The sequence below is a fragment of the Heterodontus francisci genome, chromosome 32, assembly GCF_036365525.1.
Source record: "Heterodontus francisci isolate sHetFra1 chromosome 32, sHetFra1.hap1, whole genome shotgun sequence".
In the NCBI taxonomy this organism is placed as follows: domain Eukaryota; kingdom Metazoa; phylum Chordata; class Chondrichthyes; order Heterodontiformes; family Heterodontidae; genus Heterodontus; species Heterodontus francisci.
The window spans coordinates 49,045,742-49,072,511 of NC_090402.1; the positions used below are offsets into that span (position 1 = coordinate 49,045,742).

The following is a 26,770-nucleotide window of genomic DNA, read 5'->3' on the forward strand; positions in this document are numbered from 1 at the left end:
GAGATTGTGGGACCAAAGTCATTACTCAATGTTTCTCTCTGGTGCGCCTTGCTGTCATTGTGTTAAATTAAAAGAAAGCTGCTATGAAATCACTTTGCAGCCTTTTATGCTCCAGTAGAAACCTTCTCAGTATCTCAATATCAAGAGGCAGATGTGTCTGGGAAAGACGACTGTAAACATGGAGGTTCAGGATCTGAAAGGACTCGGGACTTATTGTAAATGGCTGTTACATTGCAGTGAATACTGGACTGGGACAAGTGATGATGGTGCAGCTGTGTAAATAGCACCAAATACTGTCTGCCTGTGTTACAACAATGTGACCTGTGAATGGATGCATCAAACTGCCACCTGTGCAAAAGGTAAGAATTAATCACAGAAGAAAATGAGAAAAACCAACTGTTTCATGCATTTGTTTTTATTCAGTTTTATTTGCTTTGCTAAGCAGCCTTACATTGTGATAATTGTACAGACACTAGGAGCGCAGAGGCAAGGGAAAGGCTGTGAGGCATCAATTCCATCAGTGATATGACTTCAACAACATTGTTTGAAATATTACAGAATCAGTACGACATCAGTCACTGGTTCAAATAGTGTCCCTGTTTAAACTAAAGTCTCATTGGGGCCAGTTATTATTGGATCTAACCAGCAATATTCTCCAGGGCTCTGACCAGTGCCCAGCATGAACATGTTGCCCTGATATTTGTTGAATGTTTTCAGGCACTTGTTGGATGACCTGAGCTGTAATATAAAGTGTTAGTTGCTGATTCCATTTTTAAGAATTAAGTTTTGTGTAATTTTCACATGTTTGTACTTTCAGATTGAGTTTATAATTCAATGTCACACTGACCCCCACAAGCAAATATTTGTAAATCGGCAGCACAGATTTCAGCTCATTAAATTATGATCAGTAATTTCTTTATTTCAGCACATGTAGACAAATAGCTAGGGTTGTAGTTCAATGCGTTCATCCTTCATTAAATGGTCCTTCCCTCCATGGAGAATGAGATCAATCAAACTGCAATAGATGTAAAATAAATTAGACGTTCTTCTTTATTGAGTTTCCTTGCTCTGTATTACACCTGCTCTGTGGAATGTAAGTGAGAAATATAACAGTATAAAAAGTGGCAGAACAAAAATGAATGGCTTTTCTGAACATTGTCTCCTGATTGTACAGATTTTTATATTCAAGAAACAATAATGAACCTTTGTGAAGGACCATAAACAATCCAGCTGTTAAAGGGATGGCTTGTGTCTGCCCCCCAAGTGGATCAGTGAGTAACCGTGAGCACTCCTGGTACTGCAGGATGCCAGTGACATAATACTCTTTGCTAGATTGGCAGCTGCTGGTTGGGACAGGGGTGGTGAGGCTGCAGTCCATGACGGGTAGGTGAACTCACAGTGCTGTTAGGAAGAGGGTTCCAGGATTTTGACCCAGCAACAGTGAAGGAACAGCAATATAGTTCCAAGTCAGGATGGTGTGTGGCTTGGAGGGGACTTTGCCGGTGAGGGTGTTGCCATGCATCTGCTGCCCTTGTTCTTTTGGGTATTAGATTTCGTGGGTTTGGAAGATGCTGTCTAGGGAGCCTTGGTACATTGCTGCAGTGCATCTTGTAGATAGTACACACACTACTGCCACTGTGGTGGAGGGAGTGAATGTTTGTGGATGGTGTGCCATTCAAGCGGCTGCTTTGTCCTGCATGATGTCGAGCTTCTTGTGTGTTGTTGGAACTGCACCCATCCAGGCAAGTGGAGAGTGTTCCATCACACTCCTGATTTGTGCCTTGTAGATGTTGGACAGGCTTTGGGGAGTTAGGAGGTGAGTTACTCGCAGCAGGATTCCTGGCCTCTGATCTGCACTTGTAGCCATGGTATTTACCTGGTTGAGTGAGTGGGCAAATGCATGGCGGATGCAGTATAATGTGGATAATTATGAGGTTATCCACTTTGGTTGCAAAAACAGGAAGGCAGATCATTATTTGAACAGCTATAAACTGAGAGAGGGGAATATGCAGCGAGGCCTGGGTGTTCTCATACACCAGTCGCTGAAGGTAAGCATGCAGGTGCAACAGGCGGTAAAAAGGGCAAATGGTATGTTGGCCTTCATAGCGAGAGGATTCGAATACAGGAGCAGGGATGTCTTGCTGCAATTATACAGGGCCTTGGTGAGGCCACACCTGGAATATTATGTGCAGTTGTGGTCTCCTTATCTGAGGAAGGATGTTCTTGCTACAGAGGGTGTGCAGCGAAGGTTTACCAGACTGATTCCTGGGATGGTGGGATTGTATGAGGAGAGATTGAGTCGGTTAGGATTATATTCGCTGGAGTTCAGAAGAGTGAGGGGGGGATCTCCTAGAAGCAAATAAAATTCTAACAGGACTTGACAGGGTAGATGCAGGAAGGATGTTCCCGATGGTCGGGGAGTTCAGAACCAGGGTTCATAGCCTAAGGATACGGGGTAAACCTTTCAGGCCTGAGATGAGCAGAAATTTCTTCACCCTGTGGAATTCGCTACCACAGAAAGCAGTTGAGGCCAAAACATTGTATGTGTTCAAGAAGGAATTAGATATAGCTCTTGGATCTAAAGGGAACAAAGGTTATGGGGCGAAAGCGGGAACAGGTTACTGAGTTGGATGATCAACCATGATCCTAATGAATGGCAGAGCAGGCTCGAAGGGCTGAATGGCCTACTCCTGCTCCTATTTTCTATTTTTCTATATGGCTACTCCAGTTCAGTTTCTGGTCAATGGTAACCCCCAGGATGTTGATAGTGGGGGATTCAGCAATCGTAATGCCATTGAATGTCAAGGGGTGTTGGTTAGATTCTCTCTTGTTGGAGATAGTCATTGTCTGGAACTTATGTGACATGAATGTTACTTGCCACCTATCAACCTTAGCCTCAATATTGTTCAGGTCTTACTGCATTTCTACACGGACTGGTTCAGTATCTGTGGAGTCGCGATTGGTGGTGAACATTGTGTATTATTAACGAACATCCCCACTTCTGACCTTATAATTGAAGGAAGGTCATTGATGAAGCAGCTAAAGATGGTTGGGCCAAGGACACTACCCTGAGATGATTGACCACCAACAACCATAATCATCTTCCTTTGTGCTAGGTATGACTCCAACCAACGGAGAGCACCCCCTGATTCCCATTGACTCCTGTTTTGCTAGGGCTCCTTGCTGCCATACCTGGTCAAATGCTGCCTTGATGTCAAGGGCAGTCACTCTTGCCTCACCTCTTGAGTTCAGCTGTTCAGTCTATGTTTCAACCAAGGCTGTAATGAGATCAGGAGCTGAGTGGCCCTGGCGGAACCCAAACTGAGCGTCACTGAGCAGGTCATTGCTCAGCAAGTGTTGCTTGATGGCACTGTTGACAACACCTTCCATAACTTTGCTGATGATTGAGAGTAGGCTGATGGGGCGGTAACTGGCCGGGTTGGATTTGTCCTGCTTTTTGTGTACAGGACATACCTGGGCAATTTTCCACATTGCAGGGTAAATGCCAGTGTTGTAGCTGTCCTGGAATAGTTGGCTAGGGGCGCGGCAAGTTCTGGAGCACAGGTCTTCAGTACTATTTCTGGAATACTGTCAGGGCCCATAGCCTTTGCAGTATCCAATGCCTTCAGTCGTTTCTTGATATCACACGGAGTGAATCAAATTGGCTGAATACTGGCATCTATGATGCTGGGACTTCAGGAGGAGGCCGAGATGCATCATCAACTCGGCACTTCTGGTTGAAGATTGTTGCAAATGCTTCAGCATTATTTTTTACGCTGATGTGCTGGGCTCCCCATCATTGAGGATGGGGATATTTGAGGAGCCACCTCTTCCAGTTAGTTGTTTGAAGGTCCACCACCATTCACAACTAGATCTGCACAACTGCAGAGCTTATATCTGATCCATTGGTTATGGGATCACTTAGCTCTGTCTATCGCATGCTGCTTACGCAGTTTGGCATGCACTATTGTAGATTAACACCTCATTTTGAGGTATGTCTACTGCTGCTCCTGGCATGCCCTCCTGCACTCTTCATTGAACCAGGGTTGGTCCCCTGGCTTGATGGTAATGGTAGAGTGGGGATATGCCAGGCCATGAGGTTACAGGTTGTGATTGCGTACAATTCTGCTGCTGCTGATGGCCCACAGCACCTCATGAATGCCCAATTTTGCATTGCTAGATCTGTTCAAAATCTATCCCATTTAGCACGGTGATAGTTCCACACAACACGATGGAGGAGATCCTTAATATGAAGGCGGAGCATCGTCTCCAGAAGGACTGTGCGGTGGTTACTCCTAACAATAATGTCATGGACAGATGCATCTGCGGCAGGCAGATTGATAATGAGGAGGAGGTCAAGTAGGTTTTTCCCTCTTGTTGGTTCCCTAACCACCTGTGGCAGACCCAGTCCAGCAGCTACATCATTTAGGACTCGGCTAACTCGGTCAGTAATGGTGCTACCGAGCCACTCTTGGTGATGGTCATTGAACCCAGAGTACATTCTGTGCCTTTGCCACCCTCAGTGCTTCTTCCAAGTGCTGTTCAACATGGAGAAGTATTGATTCATCAGCTGGGGGAGGGCAGTATGTGGTAATCAGCAGGAGGTGTCCTTGTCCACATTTGACCTGATGCCATGAGATTTCATGGGGTCTGGCGACGATGTTGAGGACTCCCAGGCCAACTCCCTCCTGACTGTATACCATTTTGCCGCCACCTCTGCTGGGCCTGCCCTGCCGGTAGGACAGGACATACCCGGGAATGGTGATGGCGGTGTCTGGGACGTTGTCTGTAAGGTATGATTCCGTGAGTATGACAATGTCAGGCTGTTGCTTGACTAGTCTGTGGGACAAAATTTTGAGGGGCCTGGATAGAGTGGAGGTGAAGGGTCTATTTACCTTAGCAGAGCGGTCACTGACGAGTGGGCATAGATTTAAAGTGATTGGTAGAAAAATTAGAGGGGAGATGAGGAAAAACGTTTTCACCCAGAGGGTGGTGATGATCTGGAACTCACTGCCTGAAAGGGTACTTGAGGCAGAGACCCTCAACTCATTCAAAAGGAATCTGGATATGCACCTCAAGTGCTGTGAGCTGCAGGGCAATGGACCAAATGCTGGAAGGTGAGATTAGATTAGGTGGATAGTTTTTTGGCCTGCACAGACATGATGGGCCAAGTAGCCTCTTTCCGTGCCTTAAACTTTCTATGATTCTATTCTGTGACAGCTCTCCCAGCTTTGGCACAAGCCCCCAGTTGTTAGTAAGGAGGACTTTGCAGGGTCGACAGTGCTTGGTTTGCCATTGTGGTTTCCGATGCCTCAGTGGATGCCGAGTGGTCCATCTGGTTTCATTCCTTATTGACTTCGTAGCCATTAGCTACAACTGAGTGGCTTGCTAGGCCATTTCAGAGTCAACCACATTGCTGTGGGTCTGGACACATGCAGGCCAGACCGGGTTAGGACAGCAGATTTCTTCCCTAAAGGACATCAGTCAACCAGTTGGGTTTTTACAATAATGGACAATGGTTTCATGGCCATCATTAGACTAGCTTTTTTTAAATTCCAGATTTATTAATTGAATTGAAATTCCACCTTCTGCCCTGGTGGGATTCGAGCCCTTGTCCCCACAGCAATACCCTGGGTCTCTGGGTTACTAGACCAGTGACAATGCCACTACGCCTCTGCTTCCCCTGTCACATTTCCTACAATACAGCAGTGACTATACTTCAAAAGCACTTCATTAACTTCAATTTCTTCGGGATGTCCTGTAGCTGGGACAGGTGCCATATAAATGTAAGTCTTTCTTCCTTTACATTCTTTTTGCCTCTCTCATTTCCTTCCTCACTTCTCCTCTCTAGTCCCTGTATTCAGCTTGATCCTCTCCCCTATTATTAACCTGATATTTATTCTAAGCCTCCTAGTTTTGTTTTATTTTTATCTCAATCTCTTTTGTCATCCCAGTGGCTCTAGCTTTGTATGCCCTCCCTTACCCCATCATAGGAATAAGTGTAGTCTGCACCTAATCTATCTTCTTAAGGCCTCCCATTGCTTATTTACTGCTTATGAAAAAGGACAAGAAATTATAAGAGGTGATAATTTGTCAGCTGTACTTAAGCTCTGCCGTCTGTTTCTCTGTGACTGGCAGCACAGCATAGATCAGTTCAGAGGCGAGGGAAACTTAGAATGACTTCTACTTACTCAGACCTCAGCTGGAGGCTCTTGCTCAGCCGGAGGCTCTTGCTCAGCCGGAGGCTCTTGCTCAGCCGGAGGCTCTTGCTCAGCCGGAGGCTCTTCCTCAGCCGGAAGCTCTTGCTCAGCCGGAGGCTCTTCCTCGGCCGAAGGAGGTGCTTTCTCCTCAGTAACTGGATATTTTGGCTTCAAAGTTTTCTTCATTTTCTTTGCTACTTTCTTCACTATTTTCTTTAGTTTCTTTGCTACTTTCTTCATTATTTTCTTTATTTTCTTTGCTATTTTCTTCGCTATTTTCTTTGCTTTCTTCAGGAACTTCTCTGAAATAGAAGGCAATATTACATCTATCTGGTGTTTTCATTTTGGAACTTTTGGTCCAAGTTGCAGCTTCGATAATTAGTGATTTATTCAGCTGCATTTCTTAAAACTCCTCCACTTCATCTGGGTTTGCTTATTCAGTGCTGTAGCACCAAACTGTGCCCTGATGTGGTACTAAATTCTCTTTCAGGGATAACTAATGTGAGAAATTAAAGTGATAAACTGATGCAGTGAGCGATTTTAATGTTAGGGCTTGGCAGCATTAATGGAGCTGAGAACTGAGCAGTTCACTTTGACCGGGGGATGTTTTCTGCAGGTAACAATGCATTAAGTTACTGTGACGTAGCATATAGAAAGCACTGGGTCCTCATAGTTTACACCCCAAGGATTCCTGAAAGCAAACTAGGGAGAAATATCACAAGTCCCACTATAATTTTCTAAATCTCTGAAAAAGTACTCTGAAAAGTAAAATTGTGCCAGGGACTGCTGGGAAATATCATTCTCTTCAAAAAGGGAGACAGGCACAAGCTGAGAATTTATAATCTCACTTCAATTGTTGGTAAACCACTAGACTACATAATACCAGAAAGAATTATTATGGCCAACACTTGGGGAGAAAGATGATTAGAGGAGAGAAAGGGAGTTAGTTAGAATGGAAAGGTAAGGTGAGTGATATATACTTATATACTTTGTTCTTTGATGATCTGGACTAAGGAATTGAGGAAACAATATCGAGATTTGCCAAAGACACCCAATTGAGGAGGATGGCCCATTCAGACAAAGAGCTTAAAAGATATTAGTTGGTTACAGGATTGGCAGGTGAGTAGAACTCCCCTCCTGACTCCCCAAAGCCTGTCCACCATCAACAAGGCACAAGTCAGGAGTGTGATGGAATACTCTCCACTTGCCTGGACGGGTGCAGCTCCAACAACACTCAAGAAGCTTGACACCATCCAGAACAAAGCAGCCCGCTTGATTGGCACACCACGCACAAACATTCACTCCCTCCACCACCGACGCACAGTGGCAGCAGTGTGTACCACCTACAAGATGCACTGCAACAATGTGCTGGTGTCCTATGTCGGCCAGACCAGGTAAGGACAGCAGATTTCCTTCCCTAAAGGACATTAGTGAACCAGATGGGTTTTTACAACAATCGACAATGGTTTCATGGCCATCATTAGACTAACTTTTAATCGCAGATTCATTAATTGAATTCAGATTCCACCTTCTACTGTGGTGGGATTCGAGCCCATATCCCCAGAGCAATAAAATAAAAGCAAAATACTGCAGATGCTGGAAATCTGAAATAAAAGCAATCAATGCTGGAAATACTCAGCAGGTCTGGCAGCATCTGTGGAGCGAGAGAGGAGCAGAGTTAACGTTTCAGGTCAGTGACCCTTCTTCAGAACTGACAAATATCAGAAATGTAATAGGTTTTAAGCAAGTAAAGTGGGGTGGGGTAAGAGATCACAAAAAATAAAGTGTTGTTAGGATAAGGTCACAGAGAATAACTGACCACAAGGTCATGCAACAGAGGCAAATGGTATGTTACTGGTGTGCTGAAAGACAAAGCGTTAGTGCAGAGAGGATGTGAATAGACTGTAAAGCACAAAGCACTCCAAGCACAAACATTTCTGTTTTTTTAAAAAAACAGAAACAGTGGGTAGGCACAGTAGAAACAAACTAACCAAAATAAAAAAAATTAAAATAAAATAATCAAATAAAAAACAGTAAAAGAAAAAATAACTAAACTTAAAATGGGGCGGGGGGGTGGGGAGGTGGGGGTGGAGCCGTCATGCTCTGAAATGAATGGATTCAGTGTTCAGTCCGGCAGGGTGTAGTGTGTCTAATCGGTAAATGAGATGCTGTTCCTCGATTTTGTGTTGTTGTTTGCTGGAACACTGCAGGAGTCCCAGGACAGAGATGTGAGCATGGGAGCGGGTGGGGGGGAGCGGGGGGTTGGTGGTGTTGAAATGGCCAGCAACCGGAAGTTCAGGGTCCTGCTTACGGACTGAGTGGAGGTGTTCTGCAAAGCGGTCACCCAATCTGCGTTTGGTCTCCCCAATGTAGAGGAGACCACATTGTGAGCAGCGAATACAGTACACTAAATTGAAAGAAGTACAAGTAAATCGCTGCTTCGCCTGAAAGGAGTGTTTGGGGCCTTGGATAGTGAGGAGAGATGACAATTCCCTTCCCTTCCTCAACTTCTCTGTCTCCATCTCCAGTGATAGACTGTCTACTAATATTCATTATAAGCTCACCGACTCCCACAGCTACCTCGACTACACTTCTTCATACCCTGCCTCCTGTAAGGACTCCATTCTCCCAGTATCTCCGCTCCGACGCATCTGCTCTGATGATGCAACCTTCCACGACAGTGCTTCTGATATGTCTTCCTTTTTCCTCAACCGAGGATTCCCCCTCCACTGTGGTTGACAGGGCCCTCAACCGTGACCAGCCCATTTCCTGCACCTCTACCCTCGCCCCTTCCCCTCCCTCCTAGAACCGCGATAGGGTTCCCCTTGTCCTCATTTTCCACCCCACCAGTCTCCACATCGAAAGAATCATCCTCCCCCACTTCCGCCACATCCAGCGTGATGCCACTACCAAAGGCATCTTCCCCTTCCTTCCCCTGTCAGCATTCCGAAGGCATCGTTCGCTCTGCGACACCCTGGTCCACTCCTCCATTACCCCCACCATTTCGTCCCCTTCCCACGGCACCTTCCCCTGCAATCACAGGAGGTGTAATATCTGCCCATTTACCTCCACTCTCCTCACTAGCCAAGGCCCCAAACATTCCTTTCAGGCGAGGCAGCGATTTACTTGTACTTCTTTCAATGTAGTATAGTGTACTCACTGCTCACAATGTGGTGTCCTCTACGTCTGGGAGACCAAGCGCAGACTGGGTGACCGCTTTGCGGAACACCTTCGCTCAGTCCATAAGCATGACCCCGAGCTTCCAGTTGCTTGCTATTTCAACAACCCCTCCCCCGCCCCTGCTCTCATGCTCACATCTCTGTCCTGGGATTGCTGCAGTGTTCCAGCGAACATCAACGCAAGCTCGAGGAACAGCATCTCATTTATTGATTAGGCACACTACAGCGTGCCGGGCTGAACATTGAATTCAATCATTTCAGAGCATGACTGGATCCCCCTTTTTATGTTTAGTTATTTTTTTATTATTTCTGTTTTCTTTTTTCTTTGTTATTTGGATATTTTATTTTAGTTTTTTTTTAATTTGGTTAGTTTGCCTACTCACTGTTTCTGTTGTTTTTTTTTAAAATTTAATGTTGTGCTTGGAGTGCTTTGTGCTTTACAGTCAATTCACACCCTCTCTGTACTAACGCTTTGTCTTTCAGCACACTATTAACATACCATTTGCATTTGTTCCATGACCTGGTCAGTTATTCTCTGTGACCTTGTCCAATCAAAACCTTGTCTTTTGTTCTCTCTTGCCCCACCCCCCGCTTTACTTGCTTAAAGCCTTTTACATTTCTAATATTTGTCAGTTCTGAAGAAGGATCACTGACCTTAAACGTTAACTCTGCTTCTCTCTCCACAGATGCTGCCAGACCTGCTCAGTATTTCCAGCATCTCTTGTTTTTATCCCAGAGCAATACCCTGGGTCTCTGGGTTACCTAGTCCAGTGACAATACCACAACGCCACTGCCTCCCCTAAGGTAGGTAGATCTTGCTTTTTGTTGGGGCCCAGGATTCTTCTTGAACCTTGTTCGCTGTAGGTGACTTTTCTGTCTTGGGGGTTCATGTGTCTTCAGTGGATTCAGAGGCTTGTGAGAAAGAGATGGGAGCAGACAGGAGAGATCTTCTCAGTCCAGGAGCAAACAGACACTCTCACATGGAGATTGGACCTGCTTGAGAAGGGCAGCGGCGGCAGGAGATAAAAACCGGCGGCAAAGAGGGAAGCCCAGCACACGGAGAGTGGACCTGCGTGAGAAGGGCAGCGGTGGCGGGAGATAAAAACCGGCGGCAGAGAGAGAAGCCCAGCACACGGAGAGTGGACCTGCGTGAGAAGGGCAGCGGCGGCGGGAGATAAAAACCGGTGGCAGAGAGAGAAGCCCAGCACACGGAGAGTGGACCTGCTTGAGAAGGGCAGCGGCGGCAGGAGATAAAAACCGGCGGCAGAGAGCCACTTCTACCTGTTAGTGTTAAAGTGTGACGTCACAGGAAAACAGGTAGGTGATTGGTGGGTATCTCTTCGTGTCTCTTTGAATTGGCCAAGAGGTTTAAATCAAGAGACGTTATTACCGCTGAAGAGTACAGTTAAGAAATTCTCTTTGAAAATATTTAACATCCAAATTAATTAATTAAATAGAATAAAGATGGCTGGGCAGGTGATGCATCGGAGCTGTCGTATATGGAAGCTGGCGGACGCCGGTAGGATCCACATGTGGCCGCATCTGCAGCAAGTGTTGGCTGCTGGAAGACCTTTGGCTCCGAGTTGATGAGCTGGAGTCCGAGCTGCAGACACTGTGATACATCAGGAAAGGGAGAGTTACCTGGACACTGTTTTAGGAGACAGTCAGACCCCTTAGATTAATTACATCAAAGTTGGACCGTGGTCAGGGACAGGAGGGTGCGACTGTGAGTGAGGCAGGTATGGGGATCCAGAATTTAGCTTTGGAGCAGCCTCAGCCAGTGCCGTTATCCAACAGGTACAAGATTCTTGCTCCCGGTGTGGACAAGGGCACAGACTGCAGGGAGAATGAGCGAACTGACCACAGCACCGTGGTTCAGAGTGCCATTCAAGTGTGGGGGAGAAGAGAGAAATGTAGAAGTAATAGGGAATAGCATAGTTAGGGGAATAGATACTGTTCTCTGCAGCAAAGATAGGGAGTACCGAAGGCTGTGTTACCTACCTGGTGCCAAGGTTAAGGACATCTCTTCTGGACTGGAGAGGAACTTGGAGTGGGAGGGGAAGGATCCAGTTGTTGTGGTCGACATAGTTAGGATTAGGAAAGAGATACTGCTGAGGGACAATGAGCAGCTCGGGGCTAAATTGAAAAGCAGAGCCACAAAGGTAATAATCTCCGGGTCACTACCTGAGCCACAGGTAAATTGGCATAGGGTAGATAACATTAGAGAGGTAAACGTGTGGCTCAAAGATTGTTGTGGGAGAAATGGTTTCCGAATTATGAGGCACTGGCACCAGTACTGGGGAAGGAGAGAGCTGTTCTGTTGGGATGGGCTTCATGTGAACCATGCTGGGATCAGAGTCCTGGTGAATCGTATAACTAGGGTTGTAGACAGGACTTTAAACTAATTAGTGGGGGGGAGGGTTCAATTGAAGGGAAGTTTTTAAAAGATTTAAAAGAAATGAGAGAGCAAAGATGCAGGGTAGTGAGGAGGCGAATGATAATCAAAGTGTGACAGGAAGTGCCAGAAAATATAAGCAAAAGAGTGCATCAGAAATTAGAACCAGAATGAGTAATAATGGCAAAAAATCAAAGTTTAAGGCTCTTTATCCGAATACACGCAGCATTTGTAACAAGATAGATGAGTTGACGGCACAAATAGAAATAAATGAATGTGACTTGATAGCTATTAGGGTGACCAAGACTGAACGCTCAATATTCAAGGATATTTGACATTTCGGAAAAATAGGCAAAAAGGAAAAGGAGGTGGGGTAGCTTTGTTAATAAAGGAAGGTATCAGTGCGGTGGTGAGTCGTGATAAAGGTGCAATAAATGGTGATGTGGAATCAGTTTGTGTGGAAATAAGGAATAGCAAGGGGAAGAAGTCGCAGGTGAGAGTCGTCTATACGCCTCCGAAGAATTGCCTCACTGTAGGACAAAGTATAAATTGGGAAATAATGGAGGCGTGTAAGAAGGGCGCAACAATTGTCATGGGTGATTTTAATTTGCATATTGACTGGACAAATCAGATTGGCAGAGGTAACATGGAAGACGATTTTGTCGAGTGCATCAGGGATTGTTACTTGGAGCAATATGTTGTGGAACCTACCTGGGAACAGGCAATTTTAGATCGAATAATGTGTAATGAAGTAGAATTAATAAGAGATATTGTAGTTAAGGATCCTCTAGGGGGTAGCAATCACAACATGGTAGAATTGCAAATTCAGTGTGAGGGCGAGCAACTCGGGTCTCAAACCAGTGTCCTCAATTTAAACAAGGGCAAGTACAGAGGTATGAAGAAAAAGTTATCTAAAGCGGGCTGGGAAAAGAGACTAAGAAGAAGGTCAGTGGATGAGCAGTGGAAGACATTTAAGAAGATATTTCATAATGCGCAACAAAAATTTATCCCGGTCAAAAAGAAGGACTCGATGAGAAGGATGAACCACCCGTAATTAACAAAGGCAGTCAAGGAGACTTTCCAATCAAAAACTAAAGCATACAAAGCGGCAAAAACTAGTGGTAGGCCAGAGGATTGGGAATTTTTTAGGAACCAGCAATGGATGACTACAAAAGCTAATAAAGAGGGAGAAAATTGATTATGAAAGTAATTTGGCAAGAAATATAAAAACAAACAGCAAGAGCTTCTACGGGTATATAAAAAGAAAGAGAGTAGCTAAAGTGAGCGTGGGCCCCTTGGAGAATGCAATTGGAGAAGCGGGGAACAGGGAAATGGCCGATAATTTAAGCCAATATTTTGCATCGGTCTTCACAGTGGAGGACACTATAACATCCCACAGATATCAGATAAGCAAGGAGCTAATAGGAGGAAAGATCTTGTAACAGTCTCTATCACGAGGGACAAAATATTTGATAAACTAATGGGACTAAAGGCACCAGGGCCTGATGGCCTACATCCAAGGGCTTTAAAGGAAGTGGCTGCAGAGATAGTGGAGGCATTGATCAAAATATTCCAGAACCAACTGGATTCCATGACGGTCCCAGCAGATTGGAAAACTGCTAATGTGATGCCCCTGTTCAAGAAGGGAGGGAAACAAAAAGCAGGAAACTGTAGGCCAGACAGCCTCACATTGGTCGTTGGGAAAGTGCTAGAGTCCGTTATTAAGGGAGAAATAGCAGGACATTTAGAAAAGCTTAAAGCAATCAAACAGAGCCAACATGGTTTTGTGAAAGGGAAATCATTTTTGACAAATTTTCTTGAGTTCTTTGAGGATATAACAAGCATAGTTGATAAAGGGGAACCGGTAGATGTAGTGTATTTGGATTTCCAGAAGGCATTCGATAAGGTGCCACATAAAAGATTATTGCACAAGATAGGAGCTCACAGTTTTGGGGGTAATGTATTAGCATGGATTGAGGATTGATTAACTCTCAAAAGATAGAGAGTTGGGATTAATGGGTCTTTTTCAGGTTGGAAAGGTGTAACTAGTGGAGTGCCACAAGGATCAGTCCGAGAGCCTCAGTTATTTACTATCTATATTAATGACTTGGAGAAGGGGGCAGAGTGTAATATATCCAAATTTGCTGATGATACAAAAATAGGTGGGAGGGCATGTCGTGATGAGGACATAAGGAATTTGCAAGGGTATATAGATAGGTTGAGTGAATGGGCAAAAACTTGGCAGATGGAGTTTAATGTCGGAAAGTGCGAGGTCATGCACTTTGATAGGAAGAATCAAAAGGCAGACTATTATTTAAATGGAAAGAGACTCCAAAAAAGTGCAGTACAGAGGGATCTGGGTGGTCTTGTGCATGAAACACAAAAAGTTAGCATGCAGGTGCAGCAAGTAATTAAGAAGGCAAATGGAATTTTGGCCTTTACTGCTAGGGGGTTGGAGTTTAAAAATAGGGAAGTCTTGTTGCAACAATGTAGAGTGTTGGTGAGGCTGCACCTGGAGTACTGTGTACAGTTTTGGTCCCTGTATTTAAGAAAGGATTGGAGGCAGTTCAAAAGAGATTCACTATGCTGATTCCTGGGTTGAAGGGGTTGACTTATCAAGAACAGCTAAACAGGTTAGGCCTTTATTCATTAGAGTTTAGAAGAATAAGGGCTGATCTTATTGAAACGTACAAGATTTTGAGGGGGCTTGACAGGGTAGATGTTGAAAAGATGTTTCCACTAGTGGGGGAATCTCAAACAAGGGGACATAGTTACAGAATAAGGGGACACTCATTTAAAACTGAGATGCAAAGGAATTTCTTCTCTGAGGGCAGTGAATGTCTGGAATTCTCTACCCCAGAGAGTTGTGAGGCTAGATCAGTGAAAGTATTTAAAGAGGAGATAGATAGATTTTTGAAATATTGGGGAGTTGAGGGCTATGAGGAGCTGGCACGAAAGAGGAGTTTGAGGTCTGGGGCAGATCAGCCACGATCTTATTGAATGGCAGGGCAGGCTTGAGGGGCTGAATGGCCTACTCCTGCTCCTATTTCTTATGTTTTTATGTTCAGTACAAACTGTTTGTAGAATTCAGAAAAACCCAGATTGCCAAGCAGGTTAGTCATTTGACGAACTGGTCTGACCACGTCTTGGATTGTATCACCTTACCAGTCTCTGGAATACTCCTTTCACACACCATACCTGGTGATCAAGGTGCATTGAGGGTTAAATGGTCAGGGAATAGTCCTTTGTCCTTTGAATCACCATGTGTTAATATGCAAATGTCTTTTCCAGCCATGGCTGATCTGTTTAACAAGTTTCTTTCTTCATTCCAGTAACAGTTTAGTCTCAATATTCAAGACAAAATTAATTTGCCTCATTCTTGGCAGGTCGGGGCCTAACATGACAAGTGCCTTTGATGTTTTAGGAAAGGAAGTGGAAGGCTGGGTTAGCAAGTTTGCCGATGACACGAAGGTTGCTGGAGTTGTGGATAGTGTGGAAGGCTGTTGTCGGTTGCAACGGGACATTGACAGGATGCAGAGCTGGGCTGAGAAGTGGCAGATGGAGTTCAACCTGGAAAAGTGTGAAGTGATTCATTTTGGAAGGTCGAATTTGAATGCAGAATACAGGTTTAAAGACAGGATTCTTGGTAGTGTGGAGGAACAGAGGGATCTTGGGGTCCATGTCCATAGATCGCTCAAAGTTGCCACCCAAGTTGATAGGGTTGTTAAGAAGGCGTATGGTGTGTTGGCTTTCATTAACAGGGGGATTGAGTTTAAGAGCCGCGAGGTTATGCTGCAGCTCTATAAGGCCCTGGTTCGACCACACTTGGAATATTGTGTTCAGTTCTGGTCGCCTCATTATAGGAAGGATGTGGAAGCTTTAGAGAGGGTGCAGAGGAGATTTACCAGGATGCTGCCTGGACCGGAGGGCATGTCTTACGAAGAAAGATTGAGGGAGCTAGGCTTTTCTCATTGGAGCGAAGAAGGATGAGACGTGACTTGATAGAGGGGTACAAGATGATGAGAGGCATAGATACAGTGGATAGCCAGAGACTTTTTCCCAGGGTGGAAAGGGCTATCACCAGGGGGCATAATTTTAAGGTGATTGGAGGACGGTTTCGGGGAGATGTCAGAGGTAGGTTCTTTACACAGAGAGTGGTGGGTGCGTGGAATGCGCTGCCAGCGGTGGTAGTAGAAGCAGATACATTAGGGACATTTAAGCGACTCTTGAATAGGTACATGGATGATAGTAGAATGAAGGGTAGGTAGTTAGTTTGATCTTAGAGTAGGTTAAAGGTTCGGCACAACATCGTGGGCCGAAGGGCCTGTACTGTGCTGTACTGTTCTATGTTCTATCTCAAAGCGCTTTACAGCCAATAAAGTACTTTCGAAGTGTAACAAAAAAACTTCCATTTATAAAGTGCATTTAACGTAGTAAAATGTCCCAAGGTGTTTAACAAGAGCAATAGCAATAAAAACATTTTTGACACTGAGCCACAGAAGGTGCTATCAGGGCAGATAATTAAAGGCTTGATCAGAGTAGATTTTAAGGAGCATCTTAAAAGAGGAGAGTGAGGTAGACAATTAGATACAATGAATAGAGTCAAGCTCAGATAATTACACCCAGCTAGATAGCAGGTATTGGTGAAAGAGGTTGTGGCCAATTTGTGCAAAGCCAAGACTCCAGGGAGAACTCCCCTGCTCTTTTTCAAATCATGCCATGGGATCCTTTATAGCCACTTGAAAGAACAAACAGGCTCAGTTGAACCTCTCATCTGAAAGGCAGCATCTCTGACAGTGCAGCACTCCCACAGTACTGCACTGGAGTGTCAGCCTCAACTTTGAATGCAAGTCTTTGGAGTAGGCTTGAATCCATAACCTCTGACTCAGAGGAGATAGCATTGCCACTGAGCCATGGCTGATACATTGAGTAATTTTGTCTGTATGTGCGCACGTGGGTCTGTGTGAGATGAGGCCACAGTAATCCCTGTTCCTTTTGATAGGACCAGAAATTCAAGCTTTTCAAAAAAAGGAAAATAAATTTCAGTAAGGTAATAATTTGACAGCTGTGCTTAAGCTCTGCAGTCAGCTTCTCTGCAACTTGCAGCACAGCACAGATCAGTTTAGAGTTGAGGAGCTGGAAATGACTTCTACTTACTCAGGCCTCGCTTCGCAGTGTCAGTCTGATCCTCAGGCAGTCCTGATTGAATGAGTGTCCTTGCTATTGTTTCTAAAATAGGAGACAGAATTATACTTTTGTGTCATTTTCACTTTCGGATTTTTGATCCAAATTTAATTAATTAATGATTTATTCCCTCCATTTCTTAAACCATCTCAATTTAGTCTGGCCTAGCTTATGCACTGCGACAGCATATTACTGTGCCCTAATGTGGAGGAGAGTGTAGGGTCTGAGACTCTTTATAGGAAGGATATGAAAGTAACGGAAAAGGTCAGCGTGATAACAGGGTCGAGAGGCCGCAGTTATGGGGAGAAACTTGAGACGGTGGGACTTTACCGAATCTGAGAAAGATGACCTGGCAGAGATCTTTAAGATTCTGGAAGGTTTTGAGCAGGTAATGAGAAATTGTTTCCATTGCCTTCAAAAGGATAATTAGAGGGCATAAACTTTAGATAATAGCAGAAAGAATTAAAAGGGAGGTTTGAAATCAATTCTTTACACAGAGGGTGTTGGAACCCGGAATTCTCTGCAACAAAGCATTATTGAAGCAAATCTATCAGTTCTTTTTAAAGACTATTAGTTAGTTGCTTGAAAAAGAGGAATATTCGTGTTTGGGGAATGGGGTGGGGTGAGTTACTCATGGAGAAAAACTTTCAAGATTTCAGTTCTTCAAAAGGCTAGAGTCAGAGTAAGGGACTGTTCAGAAGGAGATATGGGGTAGAGTAGATGGCAGAGAAAGTGTGGAATGAGGCCAAGGAGGGATTTAAAGGTGAGGACAAGGCTTTTGAATCGAATTGTGACATGCAGGACAGAGGATGAACTCTATTCTCCACTTCTCTGATGGGATTTGTCTTGTCTGACAATCATCTGACAATACAAAGTCAATCGGGGAGTTGAGGGAAGTGAAGAGGTAGAATTGGATGCCATCAGCATGCATTGGAAAGATGATTCTATGCTTACACATAATACTGAGACACCATTTACAATTACATTTGTGTTTGTGCTCACATAAGTAGAAACCAGTACACACAGGTACTTAATTACTCATAAATGCTGACAGGTACATCAATGTGCTTAGAAGTGCATAAAGACAAATGCAATATATAAAGTGAGTATTCGACCAACGAGGGCTGGGCAATAAATGTGCCCTTTCCCACATGCCAGGAAAAGACTTTCTCATAGAATAGTTTTCCTGTCAGAAATTGTTTTCCGTGGAATTATGTTCTGATGAGGAAATATCAATGCTTTCACCAGGTAGTAGGTAACATTGAGAACCACAGAGAGTGAAGATGGAGCCAATGTTAACCCACGGTGTAGACTGTGAGATTACAGCACAGTAACTGAGTAACGGGAGATACCGACATCCACATACATCCCACATGATCTACAATACATGTCTCCAATGAGACCCAGCCAACCTTGGCCCACTGAGCTCATTTCTCATACGTGGGGCACAAGATGTCAGACTGGGTCAGTTTCCTTGGGATCCAAGTGGCTTCCAGGAATATCGGACAATGTTATAACCAAGTCCCTCCATCAATCCTTTCACTATTGTATTGTTTCAGTAATTAAAAGGAAATGCTTACCAGCTATTTTGCTGCCAATTCTAAAAAACAACCTACCAATAAATCGGGGTGATGACTCTAAAGGAACAGGATGACAAATGGCACTGATTCGTAGTCGAGATCCGCTGTATTTGTTAAAGTTCGCTAATATCACTTAGCACTGAGTGCTGGCAAAAGTATATTACAGTAGCCAGTGCTCAAGTGCCAACTGAAAATGTATTCACAGTTAAATTCTGTAAAATCCCACTTCTTGTTTTATTTGGCAGTTTACATGGTCCGGCACAAAATAGCACAGTCTAAGGGGACCAACACCCTTCTGACCCCAAATAACCTCCCTCTTCTGATCTGGCCAAGATCATCTCACTGAGTGGAGACCAAGGTTCGAACTTAGAGCAGGAGGAGGCCATTCAGCCCCTGCACCATTTAGTGAGATCATGGCTGATCTCTACCTCAACTGCATTTACCCACCTTTGCTCCATATCTGTTGATAGCTGGACCTAACAATCAACTATCAATGTTAGTCTTGAAAGCTCTTGACCTCCAGCATCCACAGCCTTTTGGGGGAGGGAGTTCCAGATTTCCAGTACCCTTTGTGTGAAAAGGAGCTTCCTGATTTCACTCCAGCCAGCCTAGCTCTAATTTTAAAGATTATGTTTCCTTGTTCTCAATTCCCCCATCAGGGAAAATAGTTTCTCCATATCTACCCGATCAAATCCTTGTAACATTTTAAGCACCGCAATCAGATAATCCCTCAATCTTCTAAACTCAAGAGAATACAAGCCAAATTTATGCAAACTGTCCTCACAATTTAACCGTCTAAGCCCTGGTATCATTCTGCTGAATCTCCGCTACACCAAAGCCAATGTGAAATATGGTGCCCAGAACTGAGCGAAGCACTCCGGGGCGTTTGATCAAGGCTGTGTACAACTGAAGCAAGACTTGCTCCTCTTTGTCTCAGAAGCAAAGGACCTTTATTGCGGAGCACACTCTAATTTGTTAGTTTTCCTCACTTACCCAGATCTTGATTCTCTAGATTGCTAACCTCAGACTCTGAATCATCCAACTCACGCAACGCCTCTTCTGAAATAAATAGAAAGTGTTGTATTTTCACAAAGTTATCAGTATAGATGATGATCTCACGTTGTCAATTACCTGCAGAATTCTTTCAATATTCGAAGCAGCTGAGTGGAGATGTTTGCTGTCTGCTCATAGAATTGCACAGCATGTACAACACAGAAACAGGCAATTCAGCTCAACTGGTCTGTGCTGGTGTTCATGTTCCACACGAGTCTCCTCCCACCCTACTTCACCTCATCTTATCACATATCCTGCTATTGCTTTCTCCCTCATGTAGCTTCCCCTTAAATGCATCCATGCCATTCATCTCAACTGCTCCTGTGGTAGTGAGTTCCACATTCGAGCCACTCTGGGTAAAGAAGTTCCTCCTGTATTCCCTATTGGTGACTGTTCTGTGTTTGTGGCCCCTTGTTCTGGTCTCCCCTACAAAGGGAAACATCTCTACGTCTACACTATCGAACTCCTTAATAACTTTAAATTCCTCCTATTGGGCCACCCTCAGCCTTTTCTATTTTCCCTAATTCACTTAGGGTTTACCACAAGAGATGTTCCAAGATAGACTACTGCTTCCTGAAACAATCCCACCCATCCCAAATAACACACTGTGATATGGGAAAAGAGTGGGAAGAGATGTGTAATGTCACCTCCTCAAGTACCTTTTATTCTTGTTTTAACTTGGCTGTGAGTAAGGGTAGGTTCCTGACAACAGAAAACCAGGAAACCTTCAATTCACAGCCAGTTGAGCACAATGGATGGAGAGGCTGCCCCTGGACTCTCACTTCAGTCTGTTTGCCCTCTTTTTGTTCCCCATAAATGTCATTTCAGGGTGACACTGAGCCTTGTGCTTCCTCGCCAATGTTTCTCCATTCCAGCCCGCTCCTTAAGCTATTGACCCATTCACTAGGATTGGCTCCATGGCCATGGCTCTCCTTTAGACATGTGGGGGAACCACGACAGGAAGTGCTGGCAGACTGTGCTACTGAGGAGGGAGTCCCAGCCCTGGATCCTGCCCTCAGACAGTGACCCACATCAGGGAAAGTTCTATGTGATTGAGAGTGGCAGTCGTGGCCAATCTCCCCTTTTCTAACTCAGGTTGCTGCTCCCGATTGTGATGCCCCTGAGATCCTCTCACTCTGTGCAGTCGAGGTTGGGGTGAACTGAGCCTGTCACAGTCTGTAAGGCAGAGATACACATGGTATGTGAACAGTCCAGACACTTACCCAGCTCTTGCATCTGTGGCTCAGTAACGTCAAACTCAGAATCATCCTCCTCGCGCAGCGCCTCTTCTGAAATAAATAGAACATGTATTGTCTCTGTTGTTTCAGTAAAGAACATTTGCTAAATTACTGCCTGTCCCTCTGTCTAATGTACTTCAGACTGTTGAGTTCAGTTACGCCTGTCCTTTGTTTCTTATTACAGCTTAATTCAGTTTTGCTGGGTGGGATGTCTAATAGACAGGATGTGTAACAAGTGGGTGTGTTATGGGTGTGTGTTTTCCAGGCACCAATCCACTGACACCCATTTTATACCAACACCGACAGGTAAAATCAGCCCTATACAATATCTGCTCCACCACACTACCAGGCAGTGCATTCCAAATCCTAACCATGTACTGTGTAAAAAAATGTTTTTCCTCATGTCGTTGTTGCTTCTTTAGCCATTCACCTTAAATCGGTGTTCTCTGGTTCTTGATCCTTCTGCCAATGGTTCTCCCTGTCTACCCTGTCCAGCCCTTTTGTGATTTTGAACATCACTATCTAATCTCCACTCAACCTTCCCCTCTGCAGAAAACAGCTCCAGCTTCGCCAATGTATCCTCGTAGCTGAAGTCTCTCATCCCTGGAGCCATTCTCGTAAATCTCTTCTGCACACTCTTGAATGCCTTCGCATCTTCTGATATTGTGGTGCCCAGGATTGGACACAATGCTGCAATTGAGGCTGAATCGGTTTTATACAAGTTCACCATAACTTCCTTGCTTTTGTACTTTTTGTACTCTGTGCCTCTATTTAGAAAGCCCAGGATCCCACATGCCTTATTAATGCCATTCCTAACCTGTCCTGGACATATATCCCAGGGCCCTCTGTTCCTTCACCCCCTTTAGAATTGTATCCTTTATTTTATAATGCCTTTGCTGGAATTCCTACGAAAATATATAAGTTGACTCTTCTCTGCATTGAATTTCATCTGCCACATGTCTCCCCATTCCACCAGCCTGTCTAAGCCCTCTTGAAGGCAATCACTATCCTCATCACAGTTCACAGTACTTCCAAGTTCTGTGTCATTTTCAGATTTTGAAATTGTGCCCTGCACACCCAGATCTAGGTCATTAATATAGATCAAGAAAACCAGAGCTCCTCGTACCAATTCCCAGGGGAACCCAAGTATATACCTTCCTCCAGTCTGAGAAACAATTGTTGACCACTACTCTCTGTTTCCTGTCACTCAGCCAACTTTGTATCCATGCTGCTAATGTACCTTTTATTCCATGGGCCTCAACTTTGCTGACAAACCTGTTATGTGGCACTTTGATAACACCTTTTGGAAATGCACGTACACCACATCAACCGCATTACACTCAAGCATTTCTGTTACCTCACCAATAAATTCAATCAAGTTAGTTAAACATGATTTGCCTTTAACAAATCTGTGCTGGCTTTCCTTAATTGTTCCGTTTGTCTAAGTGACTGTTAATTTTGTCCCAGATTATCGATTCTAAAAGTTTTCCTGCCACCAAGGTTAAACTGACTGGCCTGTAGTTGCTGAGTTGATCCTTTACACTGTTTTCGGAAGAAGGGTGTAACATTAGCAATTCTCCAGTCCTGTGGCATCACCCCTGTATCTAAGGAGGATTGGAAGATTATGGCCAGCACCTCCGCAATTTCCACCCTTGCTTCCCTCAGTATTTCGAATACATCTCATCCAGTCCTGGTGACTTAGCAATTTTAAATACAATCTGCCTTTTTAATAGGTCTTCCTTATCAATTCTTAGCGCTTCCAGTGTCTCAAGTACCTCTTTCCCTACAACTTGGGAAGCATCTTCTTCTTTGGTAAAGACAGATGCAAAGTAGTCATTTGGTACCTCAGCCACACCCTCTGCCTCCATGTGTAAATCCACGTTTTGGTCCCTAATGGGCCCCACCCCTCCTCTTACTACCCTTTTAATATTTATAAGCCTATGGAAGACGTTTGGATTGCCTTTTATGTTAGCTGCCAGTCTCTTTTCATACTCTATCTTTGCCTCTCCTATTTCCTTTTTCACTTCCACTCTGAACTTTCTGTATTTAGACTGATTCCCACTTTTGTAAGATCAACCTGACATCTTTCATATGCATCCTTTTTCTGCTTCATCTTACTCTCTATCTCATTCATCGTCTAGAGAGTTTTGGCTTTGCTTGCATACTTTTTCCCTTCATGGGACTGCTGTCCCTTGTTCTCATTGCAGCTCATATCAGTTTCATTGGGCAGGGTGTTTTACTGGTGGGCTGTATAGGGTGTAAAACAGGTGGATGTATAATGGGTGGGATGTATAATGAGTGGGATGTCTCATGGGCATGGTGTATCGCAGGCGGGTATTACCGCACCAATCCACTGATACCCATTTTTCACCAACACCAACATTTAAAGTCTGTCCATTACAATATCTAACACTTTGCTGAAATCTAAATATCTGGCACCCACATAATTCCCGTGGCCAGCAAAGTTCACCATTTCTTTCAAGACCTTCAGTAAACTTGTTAGACAAGTCTTCTCATAATTGCATAACTAATCCCTCTAATCCTACTGTATCCCAGTTCATTATCCCCTCTTTCAGAATACCTACCAACGATTTACCCTCGACCAATGACAAAGTCTCTGACCTTTTGCCTCTTGGGTCATCCGATGGGATTTTTTTTTCAAGATTGCTGCTACATTCCTTACTTTCCAAACCTCAGGCTGTGATCTCATTCCTAATGATTCCCTAAGATAAGGGCATGCACAAGACCAATCTTCCTGGCCATTTCTTTAAATAACACTGTCGGACACCCACTCAGGCTTAGTACCTTGTCTTCATTAATCTCCCTCAGTTTATCAGTGAAATTTAAGTTCCCTTCAGCACTTCTCTCAGATAGGTAAATACGAAGATGTGGAGGATTCACAGGAAACAGAAAACAATAATTAATTTAGTACAATTACTATCACTTGCTCACTTGTTATTATGGGACCTTTGGGATCTTTCAATGGTTCCATCCTTCCCAATATTTCATTACAATGCTATTGGTTACAAGGAGGTGTCCAGCAAGTGCTGAGCTGCTGTTTCAACCTCAACACATTCAGTCACTCCTGAATCTTCTGACACTGTTGCAGAAATGTTATATCTTTTACTCCTCTCTGACCCATGATAGAATAGTCGGAGCAGATACTCTCCTTTAGAATGTTTGTAGGTCTCCAGAAGAGCCTGTATTTCTGTTAGGCTCAGTTGAGATCAGACCCCAATTGAACAGGTAATTAATATTAACTCACCTGCCCCAGCAGAATGGAGGGCGATCGCACACAATGTGGCCAACAGCACTAGAAGAGAAAGTGGCTTCATTTTCCCGAGCTGTGAAGTCGAGTGATGAGCTACAGTCTCCTCTGCCCCTTATGTACCATCTTATCATCACATCTCAGAATTTGTCCTAATCTCACTTTCCAAGAAAAACCTTGTTCTTTGTCAGGACAATGCTCACCTGGTTGACAATCTGATTCCAGGTAATAGCTGTGACAGATAGGAGGAGGCCAGACCTCAAATGAGTCACTGCATGTCTTTAAAGCATTCATTGTTCTTTCATTTCTTATTCTCAGCCCTGTTATACAAAGATTGCCCATAACAGAGGGAGTCACAGTGTGAGTCAAATGATGAGATCGGTAGATTCTGAGGTGCAGGCCTGTTGCGGTCAAATGTGTAAGTTACTGTGAAAAATAATTCAGGGTTTATAATTATTTCAAACACCGGGTGTGTAGAGATCATGGACCTCTTTGTCTCCAACATTGAGACAATGTCCAGAGCTGTCTCTGCCAATGTTCTCTTTTCTCTCCCTTTTGCTTCTGACTTTGCCCCAATTCACCAACCTTGTACATCCCAGATCCTGAGACTGCAGTTTCACTCCATCTACTCCCATGCCCATCTTTGGATCCCCCATTCAACCCTTAGTCACTCAACTCTTGACCACGCAGCATTTGTTCCTGGATGCCGTGCTAGTGGGCATTGTTAACAGCTCCCATCCTCTGGGAACATTGTTTCTCCTTTCAAATCGGCCATCATCGGCTCCTCCTCAGAACACCCAATTTGACCACATCAGTTCTCTCCAACAAGTGCTTCATCTCAAACCTCCCAGTTCTCTCTAGATCCTCAAATACATCATCACCTCACAACTCCATGCCCGTCTCCCTCTATACAATCTGTCTGAATCCATCCAGTATGTTTTCTAAACTTCCCACAGCACAGAAACATATCCACAAAATGACATTTTTTTTGAATAAGATGCAGAATCCCTTGTTATTTATTTATTTCTTTAGAGATACAGCACTGAAACAGGCCCTTCGGCCCACCGAGTCTGTGCCGACCATCAACCACCCATTTATACTAATCCTACATTAATCCCATATTCCTACCACATCCCCACCTGTCCCTCCTCTATCATTCTACAGTGTTTGATACATTTGGCTACACCATCCTCCTTTGTCGCCTGTCCTCCATTGCTCAGATCTGTGGGACTGCCCTGACAGTTGACCATCGAGCACAACTCTAGCAATGGCTTCTCTTCACATCCCTGCACCATTAGCTCTGGAATCCCTGAGGATCTATCCTTGGCCTCTTTCTCTTCCTCATCTGCAAACTGCCCCTTGGTGACATCATCTCCAGGCATAGGGTCAGCCTCCGCATGTATGTTGGTGACATCCAGCACTATCTCTCCATCAGCTGTTGTAAAGCCCCAACCTCCTCTGTGCTGTCAGATTATTTCTCAGACATCGAGTCGTTGATCAGTCACAACTTCCTCCTATTAGGCATTGGGAAGATTGTTCCATCCCTCGTCATCAACTCCACTTCCTTCACTCTGACTCCATCTTCCAGTCTGGCCACACACACTGAACTAGGCCACACACAGAACCTTTGCACCTTGTCTGGCTCACAAGTTAGCTTCAAATACCAAATAAATTGCCGCTAGTGTAGGTAGGTGGTAGGGAATATGGGATTAATGTAGGAGGGGATGTGGTAGGGAACATGGGATTAATATAGGATTAGTACAGATGGGTGGTTGATGGTCGCACAGACTCGGTGGGCCGAAGGGCCTGTTTCAGTGCTGTATCTCTCTATGACTCTATGACTAAGACTGATCATTTCCATCCTCACAACATTACCACCTATTAACTTCTCTGCAGCCCCTGAAAAACTTATTCATCACTCTGTTACCTCAGGACTCAATCATTCCAATGCCCTCCTGATCAGTCTCCTGTCCTCCAACATGATCGAAACTCATCTGCCCATCTGCTGTCCCACATTAATTTCTGCTCGCTCCATACATCATCCTTTCATACATTTGCTCGCTGTCGCCTGAAGCTTTATTTTGAAATCCTGTGCTGATTTTCCGATCTGGGTCTGTTGCTTGTAATGTGGAACTCAACTGTACCATTCCCATATTGGAGTAGGAATCAGTTGAAATAGTGAGCTGTTAAAGCGCGAACTGAACTGCCCGAAAAATGGAACATGCTCCAACTGTCGAGTGTGCAAGTAACAGGAATGTATCAGTGAATGGATGTTTGGTGTGTATCAATCAAGTAAAAATTCACAGCTGCTCACCTCCATTCCCAGCCGCAAAAGTGTGCAGAATATAGTGGTTCTAAAAAATATCTTCTGTATGATTCCCTCGGGAATTGCATTTCTACTAACATCCTTGTAGCATAATGGTGGAAACACCTAATGACCGTCTCACAATTTGCCCTCTATATAGGGTTTGGTGGGATATTGGTTATTTTGGACTTGAAATACTGGACAAAGAATGCAGGGAATGCTGAGTTCAAATCCCACCATGGCATTTTGAGAGTTGGAATTCAGTTAAAAAAAAATTTGGATTATTAAAAGTGACCCCTGAAGCTGTTGGATTGTTGTAAAAACCTAATTAGTTTACTTTGGCTTTTATATGACTTCAGTCATGGTTG

General features: G+C 44.3%; 1 protein-coding gene across 2 annotated transcripts; it reads right to left on the bottom strand.

The window, feature by feature from the left end:
• Nucleotides 1-407: 407 nt before the first annotated feature.
• Nucleotides 408-24,170, bottom strand: LOC137347795 (300 kDa antigen AG231-like). Of its 2 annotated transcripts, none has more exons than XM_068012767.1 (6): nucleotides 24,095-24,170; nucleotides 20,815-20,880; nucleotides 19,532-19,597; nucleotides 16,932-17,003; nucleotides 6,198-6,502; nucleotides 408-1,015 (listed from the first exon to the last, which is right to left on the bottom strand). In XM_068012767.1, the coding sequence occupies exons 1-6, from the start codon at nucleotides 24,162-24,164 to the stop codon at nucleotides 1,007-1,009; spliced, it is 588 nt and encodes a 195-aa protein (XP_067868868.1). In that variant the 5' UTR covers nucleotides 24,165-24,170; the 3' UTR covers nucleotides 408-1,006. The 2 variants fall into 2 exon arrangements, with proteins under 2 accessions (XP_067868868.1, XP_067868869.1); XM_068012768.1 differs by having other exon boundaries at nucleotides 6,192-6,502.
• Between the last annotated feature and the right edge of the window lie 2,600 nt (nucleotides 24,171-26,770).